The sequence below is a fragment of the Montipora capricornis genome, chromosome 3 (assembly GCF_036669925.1).
Source record: "Montipora capricornis isolate CH-2021 chromosome 3, ASM3666992v2, whole genome shotgun sequence".
In the NCBI taxonomy this organism is placed as follows: Eukaryota; Metazoa; Cnidaria; class Anthozoa; order Scleractinia; family Acroporidae; genus Montipora; species Montipora capricornis.
This window is the reverse complement of record NC_090885.1, coordinates 28,974,575-28,997,074: the sequence shown is the minus strand read 5'-3', so window position 1 is coordinate 28,997,074 and position 22,500 is coordinate 28,974,575. Positions and strand designations below refer to the sequence as shown.

At 40.9% G+C, this 22,500-nt stretch overlaps 2 protein-coding genes across 2 annotated transcripts in view; one reads left to right on the top strand and one right to left on the bottom strand.

Annotated features, from left to right (window-relative positions):
- Positions 1-6,646: 6,646 nt before the first annotated feature.
- On the bottom strand, positions 6,647-16,117 carry LOC138042801 (uncharacterized). The gene is made up of 4 exons (XM_068888814.1): positions 15,432-16,117; positions 10,894-10,950; positions 9,381-9,710; positions 6,647-8,157 (listed from the first exon to the last, which is right to left on the bottom strand). Exons 1-4 carry the CDS (start codon positions 15,702-15,704, stop codon positions 7,798-7,800), a joined length of 1,020 nt encoding a protein of 339 aa, XP_068744915.1. The 5' UTR covers positions 15,705-16,117; the 3' UTR covers positions 6,647-7,797.
- Positions 16,118-17,284: 1,167 nt separating this feature from the next.
- LOC138040064 (uncharacterized) overlaps positions 17,285-22,500 on the top strand; it is a 17,239-nt gene continuing 12,023 nt past the window's right edge. The window contains exon 1 of the mRNA XM_068885857.1: positions 17,285-17,408. Coding sequence (XP_068741958.1) covers positions 17,285-17,408 — 124 coding nt within the window. The remainder of the gene's footprint in view (positions 17,409-22,500) is intronic.

The window sequence follows — 22,500 nt, the reverse complement described above, 5'->3', positions numbered from 1 at the left end:
TTCCGCATGGCCACAGTTACATGCCATGGGATACCACGCTTCCCAAACCAGTTTGTTTGGCTTTCTCGATACTTCCTTGGTATAAATTTCATGGCCCAGTCTTGAACTAAGAGAACAGATGAGCCGTCAAGGACTTGAAGGATGTCCAATCTTGCTTGATCCTGGTTTATGGATCGCAGTAAATGCGTTTTCCAGGCACTTACTTCTCGTTTTGCCTTCTCAGTCAAAAAGTTCAGTTCATCGTGTACTTCAAGAGCAATTGCTGTCTTCTGTATTGCTTTCTCTATCTCCTCTATGGTCAAATAAAGCCTACTGCATTGCCCACAGCGGTCGTCGTGATGATGTAGGCAAGCAGATTGGTAATCTGAGTTATTGGGGTCACTGAGAGCGTAAACTCGACAGTGATCTGGGATTCCTGAACTCTCTGATACGTGCACCTATTTAATAAAAATGTAAATATTAGACTTGAAATTCGGAAGTATCGAGGAAGAGTCATCAAGCGCCAAGTGGACCCAAAATATCTTCCAGCCCTGGTCAATAGCATCTTAGTGATACCGTCAAGCAAATGACCGACTTGACTGCCACACACACTATAATCCAAAATCAAGAATTTCTATGTCATGCCCAACCCGAAAATACTGAGTATACGCTTAAATAGATGGAAACTACATAAAAAGGTTCAATGAAAGTTGAACCTTTGCGGCTTATGTGACATTTGCCTGTCACATAGCTTCCTCCACACCGGCTAGCGTCGCCTGATTCAGTAGGAGGAATTGATCTCTATGAAAGTGTTTCTGTTGGGCCCTATGATAATATGATAATCAATATCTTCAAATATTCATTACGGCTATCAAATGCATCTCGTGCATAAACTAGTTGTCGTCTTCCTGCCAACTAACTGATATAGTGGAAAGGTTATTATTCAAAACTTTATGAAGGCAACCTTACCTTGTAGTCCGTCTTAAGGTACCGTTTTGCCTCCTTCAGCGCTTCTTCTTGTCGTTTGGCCCAAGTAAGACCCATTCCTTTTTCTCCAAGCCTGTGAGCGATACCTTGGAGATCTTCAAATGCCTGGGCACCTGTCGAGCTAATGTAATCCAGCCCTTGAAGTGATTTTCTGGTCGAGGCCGAACATACACGCAAAATTCGTAGCAGGGTACTACGACTCATGGGTGTGAAGTTAGACTCTGCAGAATAGGCTTCATACTGTCTCACAATTCGCTCAGGAATCAAATTCCGAACCACATTAGGAACTTGCACGATCTCGTTATTGGACAACGTTATTGTCTTAGCCTCAAATGGAAGGTCCTGTATAACGTGCGAACTGGTAATAAAATCCAAGAAGTGGGCCAGTTTTGCTCAGGAATAACTTCCCTTGGTTGTGGTTGGGTCCGTACAGGTTCTCCACTACCGTGAACTAGAGCATGTTGCCTAGCGACCATAAAACGAAACCTTGTCAGGCCTGGGATCCAATCTCGAATTCTTGCCAAGCTAACTTTATCCGCCATAATGGACAGTATCTGCCTACGACAATCCCATCCGCTTGCATTTTTATAGCACTTTGCTAATGTATCCATCAAGACTTCATCTACGCCATCAGAACCAGTGTGACCTTGAGACGCTATAATAGCCTTCCAGAGTCGATCAGCATCATTTGGAGCAATTTCATCAAGGACGGCTGAAATGGCTTGCTTAGCTTTGCGTTCGTGTTGCCTTTTCGTCCTTCCACTAGCCTCTTCCCATGGTGTTTTCAGAGTGTACCTTACAGGACTGATGTCTCTACTTTTTAAGAAAGTATTCAGGTGTTCAATGGGTCTGCAGTCACTTTCCAACTCAATGCCACTAGCGCTTGTCTGATCTGCTTCTAGTATTGTTGGCGGTAAATACAAGCTCGATTCAGGTGTTGCTATCTCTGGCAATTGATGACACCTACTATCATGAAAGGGTGTGCTTGTGGCGGGTTGGGGTGTCGACATAGGTTTCTCTTCCTAGAAGGGACAAAATATTATTTAAAATACAAGTATGATTTGTAGCTTCTTGTAGAGCTTTGAAATATGATGAAATCCTCATGTATTGCGGAAATGAAAAACCCAATAATAAATATCTGACAAGCAGAGCGACTTAATTGACCAATCCACACGCTTCATAAAAAAAATGTTCTTCACTTATGCATGCTCCTGTTTGTCACTGCTACTCGCCAAAACGGAGTGCCGAAGACAAGTTGTACTTACCTGTTTGTCAGTGCTTCAATGATTGATATCGACATGTAAATTTCAAGCTCTTAAGATGGTAGAGAACTTGCAGTAGTTTAAAACTGAAATGGCCTTGACTCGCCCCACAAAATCCACACTCAAACTGAAGTGGGGTAAGCCGTATCCCCTTGCATTAGTCTTCGTCTATGCATCGATCTGAGCTCTTAATATTATGTCCCTGACGCCCTCGCTAGCTTCTAGGCTTCCGTATTTTGTTCTGGCGTCCACGTTTCTGTCCATGTTTCTTGACTGTTTCAACTTTAGCACAGAAATTAACGTGATAAACAGATGACCGAGCAATATTTTACCTAATCCGGTCTCCAGCCGTTCCGTTCCGGAAATGAAACACTACCAAGTGTTTCTTTTTTAAATAGCTTAAAGTGCCTATGAAGCGAAATTTTTTTTGCTTAATTATAAAATTTACCTTTGAAAACATGCGAATCCCAAGTTTGAGATGTCCACTGTAAAAATTGACGATTTTACAAGCGCTCAAAGTTGGAAATTTTCCCTTCAAAAGTGTGCCTTTGAATCGCGCGGCCAAAATACCACGTGACAACAACCGTGACGTCACGTTGTTGCCAGAACTGCAGATGCGATATGGCGGATAGTAAGAAAGCCCGGAGAAAGCGAGGACGATATTGCGTTGCTGGAGTCCGTAATAAGCAAAGCTGTACGAACGGATCATACACCGAAGGCATGCGAATGCACCAGTTTCCAACTGATCCGGCTGTGAGGGCAAAATGGCTGAGATTTGTGCGAAAACACAGACCGGATTTTGCTGATCCGACATCGCGATATGCGTCACTATGTTCAGCCCATTTTGAAGAGTATTGCTACACTCGGAGCATGGCGATTATCGACGGAGTGATTACAATGTGCGAGCCATGCGAGTCATGGCTGCGAGCCCGGAGGATGGGGGGGGGGGGGTACACTGTTGAGGTTGAACTGAGTAAACTTTGCCGACTCGATGTTGTCATATTTTTGAGCGGGAATTTCCTTAGTCTTTGAATGACAACTTTCAAACCTCTTGCGGGTACTTTCGGGATCCTTGCGGGTAAAATTTGTTTTTCTCAATTCTCTCACAACTAGACCCTCCGTGAGGGTACACTGGGTTGCCTGTGGTACGTGCACCGTTCCAGGCAATTTTTTTCAAGTTGGAGGGTCATTAAGAAGTCATACCAGACGAGGCCCTTTGGCTCACAGGTCCTCACACGTTCGCACGACGAAACAGATCTGTCCTTGCGTAATATGTAGCTCTAACAGTGCACGATATTGTTTTGGTATTGTCTATCATTGTAGTGCCATGGTAGAAGTCTTGGGTAAATAGTCTGAGAAGACATGTGGTTACTAGCAAAGTACTGAACCCAGAAAGATTGAAGAAAATAAATGGGAAGTGAGAAACATTGGCTTCTGGGCTGACATGTTGATAAACTTCTTTTCACCAGAAGTTGAAAGCGTGCCCTCTGAGCATCTGACAGCTTCGTAATACCGACGTTCACTGAAGTTAAGCCCTGTTGGGCGGGGTTAGTGTTTGGATGGGAGACCAAAATAATGTACCCCTCGTGAAACAGAAGCATCGGACCGAAAATACTATTAACGCTAACAAATGCGAACTCAGCAAGGTACAGATTTTGTTAGCTTGCTTTATGCAAAGACAAATATTGATGCAAAAGTAAATAAATATTGATACACAGTTTTTAGGAAGAGCAGAAGGAAGTTTCCAGGACGATCGCTCGAGAATAACATATTTACGACATGAAAACAACATTTATTTTGAACCGTGAATATAGAATATAAAAAGTTACGATCAGCGACAATACATTTTGGGGGTTTTTTGCAACGTTCAATTTTGTTATTGTACGTTTTGGCTGCACAAATAAATCGCAAAATCGAAAGTGACATCGCCGGAATTCAGCGGGCGCCGTGATGAAGTTTGTTTACTCATGTTTACGGCATGTTTACTCGCCAAACAGTGACGTATCTGTGTCAAATGATGGCAAGATACCGGGTTTTTGTAAGTTTCTTTTTCTGTCAAGTGTTATAAAGTTTGACAATGAAATGAGCGAAGTCAAAACAAAGATCACAATCGCCCAAGTCTTGTTTATGCAAAGTCAAAATTTACTCTCCAAGACGCGTACGACGTTATTTATTCTAACCAGGTAATTCCATCATTTTGGAAATAGCAGCTACTTTATCATTCAACTGCGTCACAATTCTTCACTGATTTTGGGGCTCATTTTGTTGAAACTCAAGCACGCTTCCAACAGGCCTGTGAACCCTTCCTGTTTACAGAGCAATACTAAAAAACTTCTCCCATATCACATTTAAACCTTAAGCTTGAAAATTCAATACACAACATGATATTATTATTCACAGAGGCTGAAAATACCACAGAATCCTTTTCCAGCGAAAAATTTATTGAAACAAACAAGATATTTGCTCTTAGAGGCGAAAACCTCTTCCTATTTCATTGCGTGCGTGAAGACAAGAAACTCGATCGTGTTAAATTATCATGTACTTCAGGTAAATACAGCTCACTTTGATTTCGGCTCGACGGGCGATAGATTGTTGTCGAAGTCCATTACTCGTCGCTTTTAAGATTCCATCGCCTGTATATCCAATTGACTTGCCATTATTGAGCTTCATAAGGGTATATTTTGTTCAAAGATCCACTAAAACGCCATTCGCGTTACATGACTTTCGACGCCATTGCCGGTTAAGTTAATCGTTCTACTGTGTCCACCAGAGAAATCTACGCATTTCCCACTACCCTATCGATCCTACGAAAATACGCTCAGAAGGCTCTATGCACAAAGACACCACTTAGCTGGGGAGTGACAGGCAAGACTTTTACCGACACGGAAAAAAATAAAAAAAAAAAAAAAACGAAAAATAAAAAAAACGACGAAATTAAAGACAGATTCCGACTGGGTTTGCGGCAACCCAGTAATTAAAGCACCTCTAAGGGAAGGGAGACATACCACTTTTCTTTCCTATCAAACGACTATTTGTAGCCAAAAATTGGGAGGAAAGTTTTTTTTTTCATTTCTGCCACCAAATGCTCGGTATTTCCTGACCGCTGCTCTTAAATAGGAAAAATCCAGTTAAAACAAACAGGTGCCTTTTTGAAATCAAGGCTTAACATAATTTTGAAATCCAAAGAAAAATAGTGATACGTTTAACGTCCTTTAAACGATAAGAAAGCATGAGGCCGACCTCGAAAATGACGTTTCTGATAGATAAGGGTAGTTAATATCTGTCGACGAAGGATTTTGCGACCTCGTAAAGCCACGAGATTTTGGAGAGGAATGAATCGTTGACACTATCAGTTTCTTTCAATACGGTTTAAAGGACGTTTGTTGTCTTGGCGGGAAAGTAGTGGGCTGTCATTTTGCTGTCGGCAGAAGAGAGCGGGAAATCCATTCACTGGAAGAAATGAACACTGTTTCAGCTGTTCAATTTGTTTACCCAGCCAATCACCTTTGTACCTTGAATCCGTGAAAGCTGGCACGTCGCTCAGGTAAGGCGGCCTTAGTTAAATCAACAGGAGAGGGGTCTAGAGCGGGATTGTGAAAAACGAAAACCCTCACCTCCCCACCCCCCTCCCCCCGTACCCCCCAAAAGACTTATCAAACCGTAAATAGCACAAACATTTCACAACGCAGCATCATACAATGGCCGGTGAGTGACTCTTTGGGTGAATCTCTTTCCAGACATCAAGACTACGGGATAATTCACCTGAATTTACTCACCTGTTTTTAACAACAGTAAAACGTCAAAATTATGTGTTTTGCCATTTACTGTTGTACATCGCTTTTTTTTTTTTACTTGGAGTCATCGTCATTTAGTTTTCGTTTTTCACCTGCCGGTCTGGGAGTCAACCTCTTTCCCAGGGTCCTCTCTTCTTCCCTCCCTTTGAGCGTACGTCAAGGACTGTGGAAAACGAAGACGCTTCGGAAACTCACCTGATCCACCGGCCATGGTAAACAACGGGAAAACAACATAAAACGCAAAACATGTGCATGTTTTTGTCATTTACGGTTTGATACGTTTTTCTGGGGGGTGGGGATTCTCGAACTTATCTGGACATTTTAAGCAATTGTCTCCTCTAGACAGGCTTTGGTTGTTCAAAAGGTGGATAACGCTATCCAGCCCATAAACACTAGCAAAACCAATTGAGTTATCCAGTGGATAGTGATTTAGCCACTGACTACCCTTCGAACAACTGGGGCCTGAAAATTCATGACCTCTGCAATGCCGGTGCAACGGTTCTACTAACAGAGCTATGAAGGTTCTAGGTCTTCCTTTTCCATTCACCAAGGGTCCAGGGACGTCGAGAAGAGGGAACAGGAACATTGTCTTATCTGAGCACCAATAAAAATACAGTTTTGGCTCTTGGTTTGGAGACTACTTTATTATCTAAGTACTGTCTACAGGTCACCAACAAATCACAGCCAACTGTGTAATTATTCCTACAAAACACAAAACCTTGGCACTACATTCAAAACGTCCCTCTTTTACGACGGAAGTGCGTTGCTTAATTTCAAGTCTTGTAGTAGTTTAAAAAGAAGTGAAAGCTTGCAAGGTTGAACTTGACAACTTATATTTACTAACTGTACGTCTTAGGTCAATCCTAATATATACAAAGGCATTATTATTAAAACTTCACATATCGAGTTAAACTGATTTTTTTGGAAAGCCATATAACTGCCCTCATTTTTCGCTACTTTTGTATTTACAGCAACAGTCAAAACTCCTTATCTGAGCTCCTGACATCTTCAAAGGCACGGAAGATTGCCTAACTTTAATATTTCATCAAAGAAATTTGCCAGAAAATAAAATTATTAATCAAATTAAATTATGGTCGTCACCCATTCTCCTATAATATGGCCTTCTCAACAATTTCAGAAGACCCGGTTCAAAATTAGGCCGAAGTCTGGTGAAGACCTGTAGAGCGTCAAATATATTCCTGTGCCGAGGGACATTCCCACGAAATTCCGGTGGAATTTTCTGAAATCAGTTCACTTTCTATCCATGCTTGGGAATTTGTTTCTTGAACTGCAATATTTTCAACATTATAGTTTTCAAAATAATACGCAAAACGTTGAGTTTTTTCACAATAAACCACGCACGCGTTCAAATTGTCTTAAGCCTGTTTTTCACTAGCGACGCACGCACAAAGTGCCAAAACGAACGTCGACATGCACATGTTCACAAGCGGGGAATCTGGAACGAGTGCTTTAATTGGCCAGACACTGCCAGACGCAGTAAATGTCCTTGTCATGCCGTGTTTCGTTTTCACACAGAATAAGGCAAACACAAGCACAAGAAAAGGAAAAAATCAGTTGATCCTTGGGCACTTGTTCTTTTTGCGTCGAGGCCGTTTTCATGGCCTGAATGAGAAATGTTATACTTGTGCTTAATTGCGCTCAGATACCAGCATCTCAGCCAACTAGTAAATCCCTCAAGATGTTATGAACGCAAAAGCTGGACAGTTAGCACTTATTTATTAATGCGACTGAATCAATCGGTAAAAGTCCAAATTTTACATTTCGCTGTATGGTGGTGGTGGATCATGCCGTGAATTGGAGTTGTAGTTGATGACGTAGTCTCTCCGCGGAATGCTAAGATCAACGACGTAATGCGAACAAGGCACCTCTCTCACGAAGGTCGACGGCGATTGGCTCGTTTGCGTTTCAATGGCCGGACGCTGCATTTCCGCTGTCCCTTCACTTTCCCCCCCAGCCACTTCTTCTTCTTCGTCCTCATCATCGTCTTCTTCTTTTTCTTCGTCGTCGTCGTCGTCTTCTTCTTCGATAACACTGAGATCGGTCTGTGACGTTTGAGATTGGCGCGAATTCACGGTACATTTGCCGTCGCCGTCTGATCTTGAATTAAGAGTGGTCTGGAACGAGAGTAAATTTGCAGTAAGCCGGAATGTATGGAAACTCTTTATTTTCGTATGAAAATTGCATTCTCGAAAAAAACTAAATGTTTTGGCCTTGAGCATCCTGAAGTTAAACCACAAAAACCCGGTTGTTTTGAGAATCTCCGTCTCTAGATTTCTGCAGACTATCTCTTTCTCTCTTACTCTGGGGACACAAGAGCTGCTCTGCTTACAAAGTTATTGCCGGATCGAAGAAACCTTTAAAGTGCTACTATGATCAAAAAGCCACGTGACTTTTTTCTTTGGATTTTGAAAGTGTGTTTGCTTAACACCTGACTGAGCTCTTATTTTTATCCAAAGGCTGTTTATTTTGAGTGTAAGTTTTGGATTTCACGGTTCGCCATTACTCGTGTTCAAAACTGAGCGATTTTGGACCTCAGAGAGGAAAAGTGACCTCATTTATTCACTAGCTTAAAATTTCAGCGTGTGAACGCAACTTATTATAGCTGATTCCCTTGTTTTGCACCGCGCATCTCATACTGCGCATAACAATGCGATTTCGGAGATGGCAGCGCTTCACGTAAACAACAAAGGCCGCTTTTGCTGTTCAAGGGCTTTTAAGTGCAATCATGATAATTTTTCTCGGTTAAGAAGGTGTTGTTTTGGAACTCGCCCCAGTCTTTTCGCGGAAAATGATCATTTTGAAGCCGAAATATCTTCTTACCATCGATTTATCATCGTGTTGCGAAGAAACGAGCACGGTGACCCCCCATTTTTAATGGTTTTATTTACTTGTAATAGGTACACGGAAAACATATTTTAAGAAGAAAAAAAAGTTGGATATTAGAAGATGTAGTATTTACATGTAAATGACGTGAAACTGCATTTGGAGTCCGACAATGCGTGCGAGGTGATGACTGTAGCGGTCCAATTTGCTTACATTTCTTTGCAAGATTGAGCAATTATAAATCACTTTACTTAAAGATTATAGCCCGGACAAACAAGTAGGTTCAAGTTTTGAGTAATACTCAGTAGCTTTTGCTACATAACAACAATTTTTCCCAATGATCTAGTTTTGAACTCTTCTCGCGTAATTCGGAAGAGTTATCTTTGAAGAGTTATCTGTCTGGAGTTAAACATTTTATGGCCTTATAGCTCGACTGGCCGCTTCTTTTCATGAAGTCATTCATTCATTCATTCATTCATTCGTTCATTCATTCATTTTATTGATTCATTCTTACCTTGGAGGTTTTTCGACACAACAACAATGTTTCCATGACAGCGGCTATGATACACGTGACAAATCCCCCGCCGTATACACCACTCATGCCGTACACGAGGTTGGTGAGTTTATACTGTATGCCGTTACATTCTAGTTTGACGGTGTCACGGAATATGATTGACACCTGTCGCAGTTCACTGTGATGGAAGCACTTGCAAGAAGTCTCAACAGGATAGTACTGACAGCTTTCAATCCCGGAAAGAAGTGGTGCTACGTCAGTACCAGCATAAAGCGCGCCGGCAAAACAAAGCAATCCTGCAGCGACGGTGAATATGATGGAAGAAACGACCTACAAATTTAATACAGTAAAATTGACTTACTCTGAATGATAGTAGCGACCTTAAGATCTAGGAAGGCAACGTCAGCGAAAACGCCACCAAACAATAGATTTTACTGAATGAGCAAAGCATTGGCCGATCTGCACGTGCGCTTTGAAGTTTGGTACATTTCTTTCCCGTTTTCTGCCAATCTGCAACGTGAAATTACCAAATCTCAAGATAGACCGAAGCAGACAACGGCGAATGTTTTATTTTCTTTCTTAGTTTCAACACCTTTCCTCCCAATACAGTGCCTGGATGCTTCGTATAGTTTGTGGAAGTTGAACACACTGGACTAATCACGAAATACATTGAGAAAAGGCATAAACTAGCAATGCTAAATGACGTTTCCGGGGATGTCGCCGTCTTAAACAAAGGTCTGCAGGTACATAAAGAGATTCACGTTTATTAGTGTAGGCGTCACAAGGTGACCCTCGAACCATGACCTCAACTAGGCCTCCTCACTCGGGAAGAGAGACGTCTGATGCTTTCAAGCTCAAGCGTCTCTCTCCCTGAGTGACTTAGTTAGCAGCCCAGCAGCCCACCCCCCCCCCCCCCCCAGCTTTGAAAATTTTTGGCAAAACGCTTAGGATTAGGGCATAAGCACTTGGATCTGCAATACGACCGAACAGTGCATCTTCAAAAGTTTCAATGGCTCTGCTGCTAATCTGCCGATCGCTGGCATTTGCTGCAGTTCGCGCCAAACGTCTTTCCCGCCAATTCGTAGAGGGCGGGAGAACGCGTACGTTTTATGAAATCGCTGCTCTTCCCATGAAGTAAAGTTTTAGTCGAGGTCTTCGTGGGGTCAAAGTAATTCTGGCCGTCATCCCCGCAACATCATGCTCAGCGGAGCGCTCGTTCAGCGGACTCCGGCACTTAATGATCTTCCTTCGGAGCACGATGGGGTAAAATAGTTGAATAGCCTCGCTTTCGTGTGCATTGACCGCTCTTATGGCAATAAGGTAATTGTTAACAGTATGGACAAGATTATAAATATTTTCGGACAACGCCAAGGAAGGACCATGAAACGAAATCTCAGTATCTAAGCACTTTCTTTTCTACCTAAACTGGCCTACGGAAATCTTCAGTAAAGAAGAAGTTCTGGTTTACAGTTGCCATGCAAAACAAAACAAAAAGAATGTGCTGATTACTTACAAGGCATCGGGAATGTGTTTTGAACATCAGCATCAGTTGAAGACCAGCTGCTACTAACTATCGAAAATAAAAAAAACAAACAAAAAGACCAAAACTGACAATTAGTATTAACCAAAAAACCTTCATAATGTGTACAAGTGAAATAAATGTTTGCATATGAAGTGCGGGTTATAAACGAAAGGCGAAGTGATCCTCGGACTTAACTGGACAATCTAAGCAATTATCTGTAACCCCCACTTCAAATACAGACATTTGTTTCATCGAGTCCTTTAACGCGAGCACATGAGCCCAACGAATTGACCTGCTTCCAAATGAATGGCTTCATAGCTCAGTTGGTAGCCAGCATGGGACCGGCATCGCAGAGGTCGTAGGTTCGAATTCCGTTGAAGGAGTGGATCACTTAAACTATGACGTCATGGCCCTATATAGCAGGAGTAACCAAGCCCATGGTTAAAAGGACACTTTATGACACTTATAGAAACAAGAAGGGTGAAGAGATTTTTCAGACCATCTCAGTTACTGAAGGGAACCTCCACTCCGACTAATTTTAAGTCGAACAAAATAATGTTTGCAATCAAATTTGATCGAATTTTTCTTCAAAAAAGCGCTGGGTGTTGAACAAAATGAAAGTTTAGAAGCACTTAACGTTCACTTTCAAATTTCCCGGGCGCCACAATCTTGAATAATTGTCACGTGTTACAGTTGCTCTTATTGTTTTCACACGAAGAGCTTTTGTTTTGAAACAATAGGGCATTCGCGACACGTAACAATAGGGAGCTTAAGCAACGGCGACAGCAACGAGAACGTCAGAAATTTGCATATTTAGTGAGCAAAAGCAATAGCTTTGTACGCCCTGCACGTGCGTTTTTCACTTTTGTACATTTCTTTGCTGTCGTCAGCAAAACAATATACAATATATTTTTTGAGATGACGTTCTCGTTGCCGTCGCCGTTGTCGTTGCTTGAGCTCCCTAATTATTCAAGATGGCGGCACCTGGAAAATTTGAAAACCAAAACAAGCGTTTATGAAATGAACTTACTTCAGATACAAACACTTTCACTGGAAAACGTTTGAAAAATTCGTATTGCAAACATTATGTTCTGTGTTTTAAAATTATTTTCTTGTTTTAGTGGAGGTTTCCTTTAAGAAAACAATTCTTAACACTTCAAACATATGTCTTTCAAAAGAACTTCCCATGACAGTTCCTGAACTGAAAAGTACGGTTTATCTGCTCCCTGAGGTGACTTGGCCACTCATAAAGCAGAACTAATTTGCAAGGTCAGTGAACTCATATCTAATCATATTTTACCCTGAGGGAAGTCTTTTACTGTGTAACCGCATCCCCGAGGGTAACATGAAACCTGAGCTGAACCAAACTCGAGCCATTTATCCTTCGGAAGACCCGAAACCAAAGGAGTGTGTAACCACAGCTAATGAAACCCCTGATACCCCAGTGAAAGTGAGTGGGACGACTCTTGCGTAGCAATTTTAACTGTCTACACCAGAAACTAAAAGTCAGTTGAAAACGATGCTTGATTTTTTTCTTTTTCATTGGCCTTTTTCGGGAGAGGCGGAAAATTGTTGAAAAAGTTTAAAAAGTGCCTTTACAAACAAAACGCGATTCGACATTGGGCCCTAGGATTCCTCCCTTGCATTATAAGCTTAAATGATAAAATGGCAATTAAACTTACAAAAGACGGTCCGGCACATGGCTTCCGTGAGATGGTTTAGGGTAAGTAAGATCAAAATACAAAACAAAAGAAACTTTATGTCTATTTCGATCGCGGACATATTTCATTTCAAAATCCCTACTTTAAGAATCACTTCAAAGTGTTGGTCGACCGGTCATCGATCGATTTTGTTTATTTCTTTTCTTTGCCTTCATCAGTACATTTTCCGGCGCATTGACTTAAGTATAAACTTCTCGGATAAGTGTAATTGAGAAGGTTTTCATTTCCGATCTTTCATCGAAACCCCAATCTCTCAATGTAACATGTGTTTGTTTCGATTTTGTTGAAACTCAAAACACATGTGATTGTTAACAGGTGGTTTTTGTCGTCTCGGACCGCAAGTGTTGATTTTGATTTCTAAAGATACAGAAAGAGAAAGAACAATGGAAATAGCTTCCGTCTTTGATTACAATTTCACGGAATTTTAGCAGGTATATTTTGTCCATAAAAGATGATTGATTTGTTGACAGTTGAAAAAGATCAGATCAGGTAGTCTTTGTTCTGTCGTTCTCTGCATGAGAAAGCTCCAGTTTGATCTTCTATGGCAAAGACTGATCTCTTTTTGCTGTAAACAAAAAAACCTTACACAAAATTCATCTCTCGACGGAATCGGAGTCGGAAGAATCAGAACGTTTCCATTTTCTTCCAACTATGACTCCGTCGTTTATGATCCAGTGAAAACAAGATTGTCGGACTCGGAAGCAGAAGCGCAAGTATTAACCAATCACAATGCTTGGAATCGATGATTGTGATTGGTTTATTCTTCCGCTTCTGCTTGCCTATTGCCTATTGACTCCGACAGTTTGATTTTCACTAGATCGTATCGCTCTGCGCTTCTGATTACAACTCCGACTCCGACTCCGACTCCGTCACCAGTGAAAACCAACCTTTTATTTCGCCCCTTTTTTGGAGTTTAGAGACGTTGCCGAGTGTGTTCAGAACCTCCCTCTCAACGCAATTTACTTTCCGACTTTATATCTTCATTGTTCATTACCTTTTATTACAAGTTCTTTTAGTTCATTTTACTGCTTTTAAGACATCGAGATTCAGAAAAATTTTTGACAATTAAATTGAACCCCGGTTAGGCATCCGGAAACTACTCTGGAAAATGATTTGCTTAATTCGTTTACTCATTTACTAATAAGGTATACAATTCCATAGTGCACAACAACTAATCTCAAAACGCTTTCTTTTGTGGCGCCAAGTCTCAAAAATAATATGCTCTGCTTTTAAAAGCTGCCAATTGGAGTCTTTCACATGCAAATATCAAGAATTATGGCACGGGGCCATTTCTTTCTTACCGTATGCAAATGACCACGTGCGATAACTTAACTTCGGTAAACTTAGTTGATTTCTAAATCTCGAAGGTGCACTTTGTTGTGCTTCCAAAATTTCCGGCAAGGTATCAAATCGTCATATTGCGATTATGCGGCGTTTGATCAACTGTAAGATTCCACTAATCCTCATGCTTGAATGCTCACGGAACTAGCAACTGTGCGAATAAAATGATTCCAGAAACTTAACTTAACTTTAAAAAAAAGGTACAAATGTCAAACAGGCTCGGATGATTAGACGTGATAAAGATTACTAGCGAATTTTTAACCTGATCAGTGGAGGCAAAACGCCTTAGATGGCTTTCGATGACCGATTGAAAAATGCTAATGTGGCTTGTACGGGCAACAGGAGTTGAGCGCGATATTGTACAAGGAAAACAAAACATTTAAGTGTATCATTCATCCCACACGCGTAGAAGGCACTAAAGCTATTGTTTCGCGCCTCTTGGCACGTGTCATCGCAAAGCCCGTTCACGCTTCAACAAAGAGATCACTTTTGAATTTAAAAGCAAGCATTTGCTCAAAAACTTAAACATAGTTGTACCGTTCTTTAGAAAGTCTTTCTTCCTCGCAGCGTGAAATCTGTGTTCAGATATTGCCCTCAATAACAGCTCTTAAAAACTGTGCGAAGTTCGCACGCGACAGAGTTTCCCAGGTTCCAGGCGTTGTTTGTTTAAAACGTTATGTGACTCCAACAACAAACTCTGTTTAATTTCATCTACTGAAATCTTTGTCTGATTTGTCTTAGAATTCCATCTCCGATAACTATTCCATGAATTGCATTTTTCCGAGGTCTGACAAGTGTCAAAGAAATGAATATGTATAAGCGTCAATCCACCACTTTTCGATGTTGACTTAGGTGGCAAATATTAAGGCAAACTTCTCAAAACTGCTTTGAAAAATCACCGTGTGATACATTTTGCTTTGAGAGCGACTTAAATTAAAGGGAACCTCAATGGGCCTCATCCCTGTCGCGAAAGACCGTAATTTGTCCAAACTGGCGTTTCGTGAGCGCAGTCTTCCGCAGAAATATACATAAGATTTGACTTGTTGACAGATTTCTCGTTCTGCAAACAAGAGTTAACGCGCGCTATAACTGTCAGTTCAGTTAACTTTGTTTGGTTTATAGTTGCGACTAAGTTTGAAAATTCGCTTCTCCAGGACGCTAACGAGACGCAGTTACTAAAATTATCCAAGCAAGTACTGTGCTTACAACTGAAGAAGACGCAAAATTGTAATGAGGGAAGATTGTCGAATTCCCTTAAATAATAGCAGCCAAGACTACAGTTGATAAATAATAAACCGGTGAAATTCTTTAAAAATATGTATTGAGCACACTCACACATCATCGTGGTTATCGCAATTTTTGGCAGTTTAGCATTCCTTTCTCGCTTTGTAGATGTATTGAACCAGCGATAACAAATGTTATGGGATTTCAAAATGAGACATGAGTTACGAAGCTACGAAAACTTACCACTCCGGCCGTAGCGTAGGATGGAACAACTCCCTCAGTATGGTATACAGACGATGTAACCCTGTAGATGCTGTAATAACCAACGCCCAATAGGCAAGCTATGGAAAATAAGGTAAATCCGAGCATGGGTAGGGCCATTAATCGCTTTCCGCAACATTGACACTTGCTTCTTTTCTCTTGGCTCAAGTGAATCACAACATCCTTAGTTCGAAGCAGTTTCTGATCGGCTGCATGTACTGTTGTAGAAGAACGTTGACTTTTAGCAGAAGGCATCTTACACTCACTTACGAATTACTTAGTCAGGCGCGTCGTGGATGCAATATTCACGGCCCGATGCAATTTCCTTCGTAGTAAACACTGGTGATTTATTAAAAAAGGCGGGAAGACGAAAAATTCGGATTTTTTCGGCCTCAATCAATGGTACAGTTCAATCAATGGTACAGTGACTCCAGGATCTCCAACGAAGCTCTGAGCGCGGTTTCCAAGGGGAGGCTCTATTTGCTTTCAAAGCCGAGTTCGATTTCTTTAAGATTGCGGCAAACTTGCACTGCTAAGGAGCGTGCGGCTGTTTTGACCAGATAGTCTGAATGACTAGAGCTAGTGTTGTTTCTAACGTATTATTTGTGACGTTCACTATTGTTGACATGCATGAATGAGACTCGACACAGTTGAATGGCATGCACGAGGCTTCTGCTCCTTCATTAGCATAACACTGGCTTGATAACTTAATCACACACCTAGACTACCTATTCACGCAACTTCAATTTAAACAGTGTTGTTTGCAGGTGGCGATAACCGAGAAATGATTCAGACAAAGAATCAGGTGTTTCTTCTTATAGAAGATCACGAGTCACACGTTTATTGCAAAGGTTGTGTGTGTGGGACACAGTTTTCGAAGACGCACCAGAAAAAAACAAAAACACAAGCTCACGGAGGTGCTGTAGCGGCAAATTCTTAGGTTCGAATTTTCTCAGGTGTAAATGGAAATAGTTTTGTTCTTCGAACTCAAAACCGTTTTTTGTTAAGTAAGAGGCTATTGCCATCACCTTTAAGACCGACATTATTTTGCGAAACAATCGAATAATCACGTTTTGTTTTTCGCATTTCGTCTTTGTTAATTTGTGTGGCTCATGATTTGAGGATGGTACTTTTCTATTATTAGAGCTTCAGTTGAAATTAATATATAAATATCTTCTTGGGCAAACTTGATGAAGAAAGTAGACGTCGAAACACTCGCAGATCCCTTGATGAAATAATTGATTAATTGCTGCCACAACTCGGCATCACAGTTGTCCTATAACCCCAGATAATTTTTCTGTGTTAATTCAGAATTCTACCTGTAGTCAACATAGTTTTGAAGAAAACGCAAAAATCCGTAATTTTCTTATATGGCCCAGGTTTGTGAAGAATGGCTCAATGGTCAAGATGTCGAGTTCATGAAGTCAGGGTATTTCTGACGGTTATTTGGAAATGCCTTCCAGGATGGACAAAGGCGTTATTGGAACGTACTGATCCATATAAAGGGCTTTATTAGTCTACTGTCCATTCCGGGTGATTTTCACTCATCGTTTTCATGTTTACTGAGCAGCAAAATTGGAAGGGTCGTCTGTTGAGTGGTCCTCCTAAGGGCCAAGGACTCTCCATGTCGTTGGCAAGGCTTGCGAAAACTTAATCGTTTGTTAAACGTGAGCGTCCCTCAAGGCCCTAAATCATTCTCCGTTCCAAAAGTCAGTTTTAGATTTATGGCTTTAGCGTGACCCATACATCGCGGACGGACAAGGTATAGTCTCCAGCGTCAAACAGTCAAACAGATAAATTATGATTAGGCCTCAAAGGTCCTAGTTGGGATTGACATGCATAAACAACTCCATCGCCGCACCATTGAAAACGAAACGGGCCTCGATTTCATCAATCTTAGTGGTGCTATCCCACTAGTGACCCAGTTTATAGCATCAAAGCAATTTGAGGCAATAACAGGTACTGTCGAATGTGATGCGACAGGTACTCAGTACACATGTACTTGACAGATGTTGTTGATCATTTATGAGCCGGTGCCGAAATCTCGCGATCGCCTGACCTTAACAAAACAGCTTCTACTACCGAGGAACTTTTTTTACATACTGTGTTCTCGTTGCCGGCCTAATATCATCATATTCAAATTTCAGTCGAATATCACAAACACTTATTTCTATCAACAGGAAGATAAATGAAATTTATAGAATTGGAAACGAGGACATGTAAAGATTTCAAAGCGAATGATCATCGGGGTTTATGTAACAACTAACACAGTTGAGAAATAGATATCAAAGGTGAAACGAGAATCATATTCGTGACCATATGAATTCGCTGCAGATCTATATCTACCAGTGAGCTTCCAAGCCTTGTGGGAGCTGAATGGCCAATTACCAGTTCGTATTACTGCTATCCGGCAAGACTTGAAATTATGGGATAGGTGTGTGAAATTCACATTTGGAGTTTGATGGCTCAATAGTAGCGCAGTTGGTGTGCGGCGCCATCGCGTAGGTTCGAGTCCCATTAGGACTCAGTTGGTCTTTTACAGGCTTCATGACCAGTGCATAAGTTCCTTGTTTACAAACTGCAATGATCTTTCGCACCAAAAAGTGGCGCTTAAATATTATCTTCCCTCCACTATTATAATATTCTGTCGACCATCAGTTTACGGCACTGAGGAGCTCCGTACTTCAATAATTGCATTCCTGAAGAAAGCTTAATTGGAAGTACATAATATTTATTTGCCCTGGCCAAACTATCGAACGAAGTTGGATTCCGCATGCAACATTGTTGGATGTAAATGTTGAAGTAGTGGCAAAACACTCATCCAACATTGCTTGACATTCAAGTTCAACTTGGCGCTAAATTTATAAATATGACGCTAACACTGAAATGAAAACCGCTCGTAACGCTTGTGTTACTGGAACTGTTTGAGGACGGAAAAGACGGATTCAAACGGGGAAAACCCAAAAAATTGTTAAGAGAGCGTTTAGAAAAGGGTATGTTCACTGCAAGATACATTCGCGATTAGGAGGTGATGAGAATGAGCTCGGACCAATTTGCAGAAATTTTAAATGCTATTGAACAAGAAATCTCCAAACTGAGCGATTTTAGTGATTAATGGGACTAAAAGTGCCCCAAAGACATGGCCTTGCTTCATACTCGCTGATCAAGGTTTCTGGATGTTGAGTTCATCAACTTCCAAGACGTCCCATTGATCCTTGTCCTCCATTTTTATTGCAAATAATGCTAGAAGCTTCGGCTTGAAAATAACGTCGCGATTCGTGATTGGCTGGCAGCGCGAACGTGACTCGATTAAGAGGACACAACTTTGTTGGAAGAGCGGCAAAACACAACAGCATTGTTTGGTCGAGCAGAATTGTTGGTCGCAATATTTCATCAAAAGCAAACTCCATCCAACACTTGATGGAACAAAAAATGTTGGACGAACATCTTCCAACATGGGTGGCCAAACGGTCGAACAATGTTGGATCGAGCAAATTTGGAGCGTTGAATCCAACTTTGTTCGATAGTTTGCCAGGGCTGAACTCCTTGAAGAAGTATTGGTTGAACAAAAAAATATATCCTAACAGCCTTACAACCAGCTTTGCATTATTATTTTGTTTTAATTGGAAGTGTTGAATTTTCCTTTTGTTTTATTGAAATGGGTAATTCTGTTAATTTTTAGTTCTGTATTGAATTGTGTCAAAAACAGACTGATCTTAAACGCCTCAAAAGTGCAAAGGCAACTTAAGTTTCTAACTAAAAAAAAAAAAGAAGAACAGAAGATTCGAGTTTTATGACCTTAATTTGGATCATTTCAACTTTTCTGGGAAACCAAGGACTAATTTAATCATCCAGTTAATCACCCGCAAAACGTAAGTCTCCAGCACATGTTTGTGTAAATGAGGCCACCAGTAATCCCCGATAATTGTTCCTGTTTTTCACTTTTTAAGTATTCAAATTAACCATCTGAATTGCCCTAGCTGACCGCACGTGTACTAGCTAACGGCTGCTAGAAAGATTCTGCTTACAAACAAAGTACCTGCTTTAGCACACTCAGCTTTTTCAAGCTTTCCAACGCATTTTGGTAGCAGCACCTTGAAAATGGGACTCACTTTATTGTCCCTTACTTGATCTTCCTGGTATACACCTCTATAAGCGTCTTTCGGTTCCATAAAGAGTTCACCAGGAGTTTAATTTTCCGTCCATCATCTCAATTTGTGCTTCTCCTGGCTGAAATTATTTCGATTTGCGACATCTATAATCACAACTTTCAGGGGCACCCAACGAGAATATAGTTCAAAACCACTTAAACATAGCATTGTTAAACGTATTTTGGTATTTAAACGGTAGATATAGGCATATTTTTATCCCCTATTTTTTTTTTTTATCTGTTCGGATTTCCTAGCTGAAAGTCTAGTGATCCGAAAATTATAGGGATCAAAATTTACCTTTTCGATAATTTCAGCCAGAAAAAAGACTCCCGAAGATTCTAGGTGACCTTTTTAGGGTAAAAATCCGTTAAAAATGGGCAATTATAGCATTTTTTAGATGTTCGAAAATCCTAGGGCAGGCAGACAAGCAAGAAATTTTAGAACAAATGTTCCGAAAATTCTAGATCTCAAATCGCCTTCCGAACAGATATTTTCCGAAAATTGACGTTGGGTGCCCCTGAACTTTGAGCGGTCTTGAGCGGAGTTCCTTCGACCGAAGATGCGAAACTGCGCCTCCAGCTCTGCTCGCTTGGCCAGATGAAGTGAGTTCTAGTTTAAGTAGATCAAGTAAATTTAAACCGTGTCTTCCGTTGAAAAATAATCGTGCTGCGGGCAGCGGACATTTTTCGCACGGTGTGTTTGGATATTTTTGCGGTACTTTGTATAACAACAACAACAACAACAGCAACTTGAAATCACCAAATTTGAGGTTTTCACGAAAACGTCAGCATACACAAATGTTATCCTTTCATTCTCGTTTTTTCACTTGTATTGTATTATTAGGGTATAGGGCCGGCAAGGTGGGCTAGTAGAGAAGTGTTAAAATGATAAAATACTATAGAAACTATATAAATAACTTTTCACGGATGGAATCTGACTATTTGTTCAAAGTTGGCTTAAGTTCGGTTATAAATTAAAGAGCATTTCGTAGACCAGGCAGTCGAATTTACTTTGGCATTTTCTCAAGATCTTAAAATCACGATATATGTCACTTGGGACTGTTCCATGTTGCTCTTTCAGAATGCTATTTCAGCTTATTCCCGATTAAAGACGGTCCTTTGTGTTCCTCAGCGCGCTGATAGAGGTGTCGGCACGTATACCCGACATAGTTTGCATCACACAAACCACACTTATAGTAGTAAACAACTCGTTGCTGGTTAATTATAGGCGGTTTCTTTTCCTTTCGTTCGATCTCATGCCCGATCGTACAGCTTGTATACATGGGGCGAATATCAATTCCAATTTTGCGGTCTAGTTCCCCAAGTTGTCTTCGCGCGGAATTGACCAATCTCTGATCCTTGAATGGTTACACTATGCTTAATGTGTCATTCACAAGAACTCGAGAAACTCCCCTTGGTCCTCAAGTCGATCTTCGATACTGCACATAAATACATTGGCCATTAGGGGTCCAAGTGGCGAACCCATGGCAACGCGTTGTTTACTTCTGCAAGTGTGGTTTGTATGATTCAAACTATGTCGGGTCCTCTATCAGCGCACTGAGGAACACAAAGGATCGTCGTCAATCGGGAATCACATTAAAGAGCAACATGGAACAGTCCCAAGTGACATATATCGTGATTTTAAGATCTTGAGAAAGTGCCAAAGTAAATTCCACTGCCTGATCTACGAAATGCTCTTTATAACGCAACTTAAGCCACCGTTTGAACAAACGGTCAGATTCAAACTGGGCGAAGCTATTTATATAGTTTTCTATAGTATTTTATTATTTTAACAATTACATTTTAGCGCTTGTATTTACATATTTTATCGTTGGACATTCTCACGCCCTAATTTGTACTTTTATATGTATATTTGAGTTGCTTTTTCTACAACTTGCAAATCATCTCAGGGAGATCGAAACGTCGTTTTTTATCGCTAGTTTTTATTCTTAAATAATTTACTGAGATTTTTGCGAACTGCCATGCTCGATTTCAGAAAATCAAGGATATATTTGGGTGCGAAATCCCCTTCAGTTACTTTTCGCTCCTTGTACATGACGATTGTTTATGGCTGACGGTAAAATTCGATGCTCATTATACAAAAGCTAAATTGCGACCGTGCGTAAACACAAGTTTGTTGCGCTTGAGTTGTATACGCGCGTTTGTCACGTGGGCATATGTATGTGATCACGAGCGAGCGAGTTTGGTAAATATTCGTTTGCGTTGATCGAACGTATGAGGTAAATATTTTCATAAACGTGGGATAAAAACCCATACAACGGGGAAAATTACAAGCATACGTGGGATAACTCGCACGTATACCGTGTCGTAATTTTGAAACGAATAGACCTAATCCGGGCCAACAATGTTGTACCCAATTCAAATCTCCCCGGATTGAGATTCTTTGTGCATTGTATTTGCATTATAATGTAGCATTCACATTTAAATAACATGGAAATACCTGGAACAAAACATTTTATTCCCAAAGAGATTGCATTGCGTACAACATTGAGTTAGCCGATTAGGTCTATAGCCAACCATAGAGGAACTGTCCCATAGTACTGTTCGAATTTTTCGAATTCTTATACGGGGATCCATCCAAAGCTAGCCTTAAAGGGGCAGTGTCATGGGGTGGCATGCGCAGTATTTTCACACACACACACACACACACACGAGTTAAATTTTTTGCTTTTTCTGTTTAAGTCTAGACTAAATACGGCTTTAGAATAGAAGGAAAATGCATATTTATCAATTATCGATGATCTGGAGTCCAAGAAATAAAATCAAACACAAATATGATGCCATGTTTGTTTTCTGCGTGACAGTTGAAATCAGTGAAGTGTGACCGGGAAGCCCGGGGGGGGGGGGGGGACTCCCAGATGGAACAGACAGGGATGCTCG